The sequence below is a fragment of the Cynara cardunculus genome (genome assembly GCF_001531365.2).
Source record: "Cynara cardunculus var. scolymus isolate 2C chromosome LG 13, CcrdV1, whole genome shotgun sequence".
Classification (NCBI taxonomy): Eukaryota; Viridiplantae; Streptophyta; class Magnoliopsida; order Asterales; family Asteraceae; genus Cynara; species Cynara cardunculus.
In genome coordinates, this window is record NC_037540.1 from 13963122 (window position 1) to 13974135 (window position 11014).

General features: G+C 34.6%; 1 protein-coding gene across 5 annotated transcripts in view; it reads right to left on the minus strand.

Annotated features, from left to right (window-relative positions):
* LOC112525755 (putative 3,4-dihydroxy-2-butanone kinase) overlaps positions 1-8574 on the minus strand; it is a 31277-nt gene extending 22703 nt beyond the window's left edge. For all 5 annotated transcript variants that reach the window (XM_025136011.1, XM_025136010.1, XM_025136009.1 and 2 more), the window contains exons 1-3: positions 8398-8574; positions 1275-1348; positions 1114-1177 (exon numbers count right to left, since the gene is read on the minus strand). In XM_025136011.1, coding sequence (XP_024991779.1) covers positions 1114-1177; positions 1275-1348; positions 8398-8437 — 178 coding nt within the window. In that variant the 5' untranslated portion in view covers positions 8438-8574. The remainder of the gene's footprint in view (positions 1-1113; positions 1178-1274; positions 1349-8397) is intronic.
* Between the last annotated feature and the right edge of the window lie 2440 nt (positions 8575-11014).

Genomic DNA, 11014 nt, shown 5'->3' on the forward strand with positions numbered 1-11014 from the left:
ATGGGTAAACTGACAGTGATCATCATGCAAGACATGTTTTAGCAAAATTACTAAAATTCATTGTTTCAGCACTAAAGTGGTAGCTAACGCTCACTATTTCCACTTTGTGGCTCTAAAATAGAAACATTTTATCTAGATTACATTAGTTTATGTATTTTGTTATACATATTCAAAGTATATGGTTTTTGTTTCTGAATGTTCTGCATTCCACGGCTCATGGAACAGGTGAGAGAGGCTTGTAGAGTTTACAAGGATCTTTGTAAATAGAAGTTACAAGTTTGGAGGCATCAGTTAAGCAAGGGCATTGTTGAGTGCCGTTGTTTATTTCAAATTGTACGTTTCTGGTCAGGATTGAGTGTGCAATATCTTACAGGACCAGCTTTTGAGCATTTTTTCTAAACCATGATCGTCAGCTCTGAAGGAGTTAAGAGGAAATGTTTGATGCAAGGAGATGAGGAATAGAGGTCAAACGTGACGTGATCAAGGGCCAAAAGGATTTTTTATGAATAAACTAGTGAAGAGAACTTGTCTTTATCTCAACTGGAAGCACAAGAACAGAGGACAGACTACAAACATGAATAAATTTGTCAAATTGTTGATGTTTATGATGACAATTCATAGATCCAAATGTAGCATCCATTTTGCTTCCTTTTCGCACATGATAACATTACATAAAGACGGTAAAATTATCATCGTTGTTGCATCACATTATAAATTTAGATCTCTTATCTAAATTTGTATTCAAGCTTAGACTTGCAATTTTGACCTCTTTTCTTTCAGATTATGCTGTATAATAATTATATTTCACATAGAAATCGTGTTTCTCCTTGTCCAAAGTATCAAGTAACAAACCATCTTGTACGGTGCAAGCTATGATGCGAGATAAAGTACATTTGCAGTCAACCTGACTCACACTTTATGTCAAAATCACTAAAGTTTTATCCCCTTCTAGTTTAAAATTCAAACAGGAAATGCATGACAAGGATGACATACAAATAACATAAGAAATCAAAATATATAAAATAACTATCTAACCTGCAACTCATCGAGTTTACACAATGTGAAAATGGTGCAACAGAAAGTAAAAGCATCTTGCACTAAAACGTTGGGCACCTGATATAACTGCAACTTTGTCATACTTTGGACCCACAACATCAGCACGCAAAACAACCTTTACCTGTATTCATTTAAAGGACAATCAGAAATAGAAGAATTCAGAAGATGGTTGCATTTAGAGCCAATTTGAATGTCGTATTAGCAAATACAATTCACACCTCTGGAAACCCATCCAAATACTGCAACCCAGGATAAGTTTCTACAAGTCCTTCAATGAACTCAGTCACCACATCTGCAACAAGTATAACAAATTATCAACCCTAGAATCCAAAGAGAAGACAGGAACAAAACTGAGATGCAGGCGAATCAAGGAAACTTAAACAAAACTAGATTAAATAGATTTTCAGGACCACCACTCATAACATGCAGAGATTTCAAATCATTCTATAATAAACAATCCATTCAAAATACCACATATATAGATTGTAATATAACATATGCAACTAAAATGGTGGATAAATTCTGATGCAGTTTTTGTAGAGGTGGAGATTACAGAATTTTTTGAAGTTGGTGGATCAAAAATCACGGATCAATTTGGTTTTTACTTTGTCACTGTAACGTTTTGGTGTTTGAATCAATTTTTACAACTAAGGGAAAAGCTTTATATATAGAGAGCACCTATGGTGGGCTACCAATCCATATAGGCTTCACAATCCTTCAGTATGTGGTCTATACCCCTCGAGTCTACAATCCACATAGGACGAAATTCAGTTAATCATGAGCAAGAAACACAAAGTTCACCAGCATAAGCATATTCAAACGTCCTTTATGGCTCAGTACAATCACAAGCAAATGGCCACGATCATTGTAATTAAAGCAATTCACACTTGCTACCTTGAACTTCCTATGTCTCTTCTTCTTCTCATGTTGCTTAGGCTTAGACCATGTTCTGGACTCACCATGCTCCTTGCCCTGTGATCATATGGATGCTTTCATTTACTTAATGAAAAATAAACAGGTCATATAGACCTTGGTGCTGGACTCGGTCAACTTAAGGCATTCTTCCTATAGCTCCAAATGGTGCATCGCATCCTACAATGTACGAAACTTCTCATTGCGAGTCAAGTGTATGCTCCTATGTTGGTGGCAAGGGTGAAGGACCGCATGGACTTGTTCATTAGCTAAAGTATGGCATGCATCTTTTTAACTCATATGCTTTCTCAACAGAGTTTGGTAGTGCCTACCTACTTACTTCAATGTCATACTTTTTGGACTAACATATATTTTCATCTATGTTGCTCTGCCACGTACTTCGAGCAATGGAATTCTTTTTTCTACGCATCATATGCTTCCTGGTCCGTTTTATGTTGAGTTGAATACCCTGGCTCCAGCTCGTCCAAGATAGTATCAGATCAAGAACCTCTAACTCTTCAAGCACATATTGCAGTTTCATGCTCCAAATCTTGTAGCTGTCACCGTAAGCTTCTAACCTTGTTGAGCTTTGCAATAGTACTTTTGAAAACTAACAGCATGATGAAAACTATTACAAAGTTATGTGTGAATTGCACATAGAAAATTAAATGTCCAGCAAAAATAGTGAAATTTGCATCATGGTTATCGGCATTCAACAAATGTATGCATCAAAGTTAGAGTCGAAAGTGCACCATGTTCGCAATCATCATCTAAGTAAAATGTATGACTCTCGTTGCAACCAATGATTATCATGAAAATATGAGCAAAAAACAACGTTTTAACATACATAAGAGTACGTAGAAAGATCAGAGAGAAACAAAATTTCTTTCTGTTTAAGGTACATAGACAATGCACTTGAATTGTGTATGTTAAAATCAGCCCTGTCTACACAAGTTTATTTGGCATGCTGGAAGAACACAAAAAAGAATAAAAAAACAAATACGTTTTTGTTTAAGGTACATAAGGTTACGCACTTGATTCGCATACTCTTACATGAAATTGTTCCCCACACATACCCTTTCATGATATAAAGTCATTCCAAAAGTGTTTCTGTTAAGGACAAGTAAGCTTACGTGAAAACATATTTGGTTGAGCACTTGTTACGTCAAAGCATACCATATCAGCCTCATGTGGCTACCCCAAAAAGGTTGTAGTCTTACACAAAAAGTCAATTTAAAATATTAAGAACCAAGTTCATGTGTAAAAACAAAGTTTGTAATCACAACCAACAAAAATGACCATTTGGCTCTTGTAATGCAAAATTATAAAGCTTACTTCAATTCTTGAAATGATAGCACGAAAGCAGAGAATGGGTATTTAAACCCGAGTATCCAGGGAAAAGCATAATATTTGATGGAAGAACGGGGGATCCTTTTGAACAACCTGTTATAATATAATATAATATAATATAATATAATAGGAAAGCCTTATATCTTGAAATTAATTCATCAAGTTGATGATAAAATCCATGGGCGTTCCAACAGGCGTTATTCACGTTTTACACAACCACCCTTTAAAGGAAGGGCCAAGCAAGGGGGACAACGGGTAGGAGAAATGGAGGTTTGGGSTTTAGAGGGGTTTGGCGCTGCTTATATTTTACAAGAGATGTTTACTTATAAATCTGGTCATATTAGAGCTCGCCATGAAGTACTTGGTAGTATAATCTTTGGAGAAACAATACCGACTCCTGAGGATGCTCCAGAATCTTTTHGGTTGCTCGTTCGAGAACTACGATCTTTAGCTTTGGAACTGAACCATTTTCTTGTATTTGAGAAGACTTTCCAGATTAATAGTAAGGAAGCTTAATCGAATGGAAGCATAATTGTTCTTCTTAGTTTCAGAGTGAATATATTTATATCATAAAATATCATATCTATAGTTTTTTTGAAAATTCTCCTCTTTATTTGGTAATAAATATATTTTCGAATTTTTTTTTTGTAATCAACTAATTGGTCTTTTTCAAAGGAATACCATTTGTTTAAATCTTTATTTTGAGACGTATGGGATTGATTGATTCCATTTCTCCATTTTTGTGGGACTAATCTAGACCATGTAATCTGAGATAAATCTTATTGATAATCACCTCTTAACCRGTTTTTCCATGGATTCATTCCATAATTTGGAAGTTTCTTATGTTTTAATTCGGAATGAAATATTCCTTGTCTTCCAAAAAAATCCTTTATTTCAGTCTTAAGAAAAAAAGACGGTCGATTATATTGAAGAATAGAGCTTAACTTATTAAAGTTAATAACTTGGCTTTGTGATAATTTAAACGTACTCCAGCTTGGTAGTTTCCACCGCCTGTCCAGAGTTGAGCCCTGGGATTTGACGACGGACTTAAAAACCCACCTACAGACGCTTTACATCCAATCATTCTGGATAACGTTTGCATCCTCTGTATTACTACGACTGCTAGCACAGAGTTAGCTGATGCTTATTCCCCAGATACCGTCATTGCTTTTTCTCCGGGAAAAGAAGTTCACGACCCGTGGGCCTTCTACCTCCACGTGGCATTGCTCCGTCAGGCTTTCGCACATTGTGGAAAATTCCCCACTACTGCCTCCCGTAGGAGTCTGGGCCGTGTCTCAGTCCCAGTGTGGCTGATCATCCTCTCGGACCAGCTACTGATCATCGCCTTGATAAGCTATTACCTCACCAACTAGCTAATCAAACGCGAGCCACTCCTCGGGCGGATTCCTCCTTTTGCTCTCTTTCGTTTAATATTAGAAATATGAAAAATTTTGATTTTCATATTTTATTGCCTTGGACTTGTGCTTTGGTTTTTCGAATTATATGATCAAATTATGCAAGTACCACCAATAGTTGATACAAATTCACAAATAGAAAATGCACAATATTCATGGCCTAAGCCCAAACCATAATGCTCGTATATTTATTGATAATTATGTTTTTCTTCCAAATATATTTTCCTCTATCACTTCTTAAATATGAATGGAAAGTTAACCACCATATGATGGTTAAACTCAAGGTTTTAATAAACGGAAACGAGCCTCGAGACGTTTTCTCTTTTGGCACCATAAGCCCCAAAAAACAATATATATCTATATATATAAACACTTGTACATAGCATATATACAAATACAAAATATAGATATAGGCTATGCTATTAATATCGCGATATATCGTCGATATATCGGATATCGGACCTAGGCAAAATATCGCTGCATAAATATCTGTCAAAATATCGTCCCCGATATTATCGGCGATATTTTCCGATTTTTCCCGATATTTAGCGATATTTTGATGTATATATCGGACCGATATATCGATTTGTTAGGGTTCAATTATTTGGGATTTTGTTATTTCATGGGCTTAGTTTTTTGGGCTTGGTAACGTATATTATTAGGTCTGAAATTAATAGTCTGCYTTCTAACGGTCTTCTTCCTTTCTTTTCATCTTTACGAGTTACGACTTCACACTTCACAGACACCTAATTCACTTCACGAATCACGACTTCAGACTTCTCACAACTTCAGACTTCTCATGGAGTCACGGTTTGGCTTCTTTTCTCGAATGCCGAACCTATTGCTTGCAATTAGCTCGTTTTTGAACACTTTAGATGATGTGATGTTTTAATTTTTTAAAACTATATTTTTAAACTCTAATTAATGCATATTATATATACAATTCTAAGAAATATTATGTTAACCGCTATTTTGGACCGATATATCACCGATATAACCGTTATATCGAATATCGGTCCTGACCGATATTTTGTATTCTGACCGATATAACAGCATAGGATATAGGGGTCGTTTACCAAATGCTAACCGAGTAAGCACTTACCAGCAAGTGTCACCGACCTTATCTACCTTATCTGGTAACATAAGCAACCATAAAAATGAATTTTTGGTAAGCATCTATTGCCCGGTAAGCGCTTATCAGGTAAGAGTCTTCTTCCTCACTTACCGGGTAAGATTCTCGATTATTCTTATGCCTCTTACCCAGTAAGATTCTCGGTCCTTGCCATGCTCAATATGTAGGGTAAGCATTATTGGTAAACACCTACCTGGATAAGTGTTTAGTAAACGGCCCCATACTCACAGTTGCTACAAGTCTCCAATGCAGCAGGGTAAAGAGAAGAGGAGAAGTCATGAGGTTCTACAAGGAAAAGTTACAGGGTTTGAAAAAGAGAGCTGCCATTTTTCTTTGTTATAAAAATATAATGTTAGGGTTGTTTTTTGGTCATTTATTTAAATATAATATATAAAACACGTCCACTAGCAGATAATAGAGGTATCAATAACCAACTAAAAGTCTAACCCACTAAAACTCTAATCTACTAAGACTAGCCCACTAAGGCTCTAACCCACTAAATGTCTAATCCACTAAACTCTTAAATTAAAAGTCTAACGCCTCTTCATAGTTTCACCGCCTCACAAATTCTTCACTGCCCCACACTTGTAAGGCGTACGTATCATCAACAGAGTAAAAGGCGACGCCTCATAGACGGTTTTGGGCCACCTCAACATGAGGCACGCCTTGAGGCACACGCCTCTGCCATTTTTTAAAACAATGGTTAAACCATATAAACAAATAATTACCCTAGCGGTTAATTGCCCTTGCCCAATATAATTGGGCTGGGCACTCCCTATAGGTGGATGGGTGGATCCAGATTCGAGCGTGACCCAAATTCCAACAACCTCCTCAAGAAAGCTATTAAGAAATGAATTTTTGTTATCCAATCATGGAGCAGCCAAGAATAAATAACAGCTAGAAGGATACTAGGGAGGAATATTCATATTCAATCACATGTTTTATAGAATCCCTTACCAAAAGACGAGCTATCACCAACAAAGAGACCATCCAAATTTTAGTGAACGCTAGTCTGCAAACTACAAAGCTCATACACTCACTCCTGTATAGCTTTATAAGCCTTGATACTAATGTGCCTCTAGGAATATGGTAGCTGCCAACAATGATGGCATTAAGAGACCTTTCTCTTTTGCTGACAAATCCACTATAAATAACCACTAGCACACTTCTTTCAAACACGATAACATCATTTTGACCTATTTGCATTGCATGCGAAATTGATCCTAACAAATAGATATGTTTTAGCCTCGAGATATCTCAATGTTACATTTTACAAAACAAGTAAATGGGAATACAAGAATCCACTAAGCGTGAAAGGTTATAAGCCAATGGTACGTTATTCAGCTTGCTTGTTGGAGATTCTCTTAAATTGAGTTTCATCACCTCAATCATAGAAAGTAACATGAATTGCTACCTTTAGATGTGATGATCCACAAGCTCTGATGTCATTTAAGGTAGTAGAGTGAGTGCCTAAACCAATACTAAAGTTGGCAAGCTCTAAAATTGGTTCCAATCACCAAGCATGACAGTTAATTGTTTCAGGTTAATAGCAACCAACTGCAATTCACTAAATCAACAGTAATTCAGCATTTTCATGTTGCCATTTCACTCATCATTGACTTCTGAAGCTTTTCATTTTGCAAGATTTTGTTCCATCATACTTGATTCTACAAGCTCCTCTCATGCTTCTCCTTGAACATTTTATTGATTCCATATCATTAACGGGCTGATACGGTGATTAAAAATAAGCAAAACATACATAAACACACGCACATTGTAGATGTGTATGCTATACATTTATAGTACTCCCTTCCTCTAAAACTAAATACCACAGTTTCCTTTATGGGATATCCAGAAACGAACAGAATCTTTACTTTTTGGCAAACATATACAATAATTCCTTTGAGAAATGTCCCAAAATAAGCAGGATCTCTCCTGTTTTGGCAAGGTTTCTATGTGAGATTGCTTCTTTACCCTTAGTAACCATTGCAATGATTAATACCAACGCTTTTGGCCAACTAGATCCATATTTTTTTGTCATTATTAGTGGTATTCTACATATTCAAATAATGGTCAAAGATGCCATATTGTATGTCCAACATTGCATTATTTCAGAAAGAGGGAGTACTACATAAGCAAACCAACATGATCACTGATCAGACTATGCCGAACAGTAAACCGGTTACCAGCAGGATATGTTGATAATAGACATCACTTGTTTCTCCTTGGTTGATGATCGTTTTTGGTAGTAGAAATTAAAAAAATACACCTTATACTAAATTTTGGCAGATGAAAATATCAATCTGCTTACCAGAACTCAACACAACACAAATACGAAGAAAGAGGCCTAAATATAGAAGAACAAATTAAATTCCTATTCAAGAATCAACATAAAGGTGATCAAACTAGTACTACAAGTAATTCAATAGAATTGAAGTTCAAGAAAGGAAAAAAATCAGAACCAAATAAGCAATTGCTGTAATGAAGCAAAAGTCAAAATAAAATTGACAGGATAAGAGATATTTTAGTTACCATTAGGGTTGTTTATGAGTTTTTTACTCTCGAACGCCATTGCAAGATAGCTTTGTCGCAATTTGAAGGCCTCAAAATCAGCACTGCATAAAGCTACAAAGATTGATACACGATCGAAGAACCCTAGCCAACCCACCCTCCGAGCTGTTTATTTAGAGGCGTAGAGAGTGGTGAACTTGTTCGTTCGTTGAGTATGGATTCATTTACGAAAATAGTCTCTACATAATGGTGACTTTGCAAATTTGGTCCTTCAAAAATACAAAACTACAAAAAAAATACAAAGTTGGTCTATGTGGTTTATCGGATATAACACTTTTTGTACCTGTAGTTTCGAAAATACAAAATGACTATCATGATTTGCAAAAGTATATGTGTTTGATCCTCCTCTAAGAGCCGTTAAAAACCCCATTAAGTGACGGGCATTTTATATGTATAGATGCACATATCTGAGATCCCACACCACGTCTTTCTCGTCAAGCTCTCGTGCCCCTTTCCTAGAGTCCCCATTTCTCCTTCAAGGGAAAACTTCATGGCTTTTCTCTTTTCGATCTTCAGACAACTCTTCCCCAGCATCCCATCAATCTCCACCCCTCCCTAAACTCCTCCACCACCATGAGCTCCTTTGTTGGCAAACCATACTTACGACTATGATGACCTAAGTTCCCACGACCCCTTCAGTAATGAGTGTTTGTGAACATAAGCAGGAATGTGGCTTCTTTGAACCCATAAGACGATTTTAGGGGGGAAACATATGTAGTGATTGCGACTTTTACTAGGTTTAGGGGGTGTTTGGTTCAACCTAAGGAATGAAAGTGGGTGTTAGGCCCAAAATATGTTGTATCCCATATCACCAAGTATGAAGACGAGAGTAAAGAATGAAGAGGTCAAAGCTTCAAAGTCAAAGTCAAAATAGTCAACATGTTATGTAAAGTAAATGTTTGCAATTGTAGTTTGACTTTGAATTAGTCAATTCATATAAATACTTTATAATGCTTGTAGTAGAAAAGATAGAGCTCATTTTTTAGATTTTCACGTTCATATTTGTAGAGAGTTTCTAGAGAAAGAAACTTGTTTTAGAGAGAGAAACACTTAATACATACGATTTGAGCTTAATTGTTGTTCTTAATTGTTTAGATTACTTATTACTTGATCACAGAGAGATTTTCAATGGGAATGAAAATAAATACGTTCATTACAATGGTTTATATTATATTGCATATATTTCCTTTGTTGTTGTTTGGAAAAGGAAAACATGTTTTACCTTTTCTTACCAATCTCAAAAACCAACTTCCCTTCTCCATTCAAACCCATCAACACCCCTGCAACTTGAACTTAAACAAAGGAAAAGTGCACCAAACCCAGATAAAAAGGATCATCATTAAATCACTGAAAGAGAGAGAGAGGGGGGATCAACATAACTTGTTATTAAGAGATTTTGAAATTGCATGTTTTAATCAACAATATATTATGTTTTAAAATGTTGTCTTTTAAGACTTTTAGCTTTAATAGATTGTACTTTATGCTACGAAGGTGGTCTTTAAGACTTTAACACTTACAACTTTTCTCAAACTTGGTTTATAAGATAGTATAGATAGAATAATAATAATAATTAAATATGTTATTTGTTGTTAAAAATGTAGTGTTTTTAGTGTGTGATATGAGTTGAACTTTTTAAGGTTCAATAGACTTGTTTTGTTTGTATTTTTTTAATAGTTGGGTTACAAATGGTCTAAGGTTTCCACTATAAAATTTTAACTCATCATGTTATGTTTTAAGTGATGAACTCCAAAGGGAATGTCACAATAAGTAATATAAATAATATTAAATATCATCAATATACAACAAGAAAAGAGAGCTAGTGATTAAAAAAAAAATCCGTCGCAAAAAGTCCAAAAGTCATCGCTATGTGTAGCAACGACGGTCATCCTATAAACTATAGGTTGTAAACTACTCAAAATAAGTAGCAATTGCAACAGCATAAATTAGGCTATGTTAGATAAAATTAGTTGATCAACTAATCATATTTGTTACAAACTAGTTCATAAGTTTGTTGAAAAATATAAAATAATCAAAAATATATATTAAAATTACTCAAGTCTAATATTATATAATACAAGTAAAATAAAATACTAATAATAATATGTTATTTAATCTTTAAAAAAAAATATGTTAGTTAATAAGATTTTAATTTGATTATTAATTATATAAATTAGGGCTAAATACATGAAATAACAACTTACTTTCATAAAATTTATTATTATTATAGTATTCTACTTTTGTTTTCTTTATTATAGCAATGTACTTTCAAATTATTTTTTATTAAGACATCGTACTTTAAAAAATCTACCCATAATAACAATGGGTAACTTTCTTTTGGCTTTTTTTTCCTTATGTGGTTTTAATAAGGTGATGTGGATGACACTTTATTTTGAAACTTAACTAAAATAAAAATAAAACATATTTCAAATTATTATTAGTGATTTTCATTTTTCATTGCTATGATCTGAAAAAAACATTTAATTTTTTTTTAACTTTTTCTTATTAAGTTGCATGCAAATTAAATATTCTTAGAGTAAAATATTTATTAAATAAATATGAAACATTATTTTTGAGATAT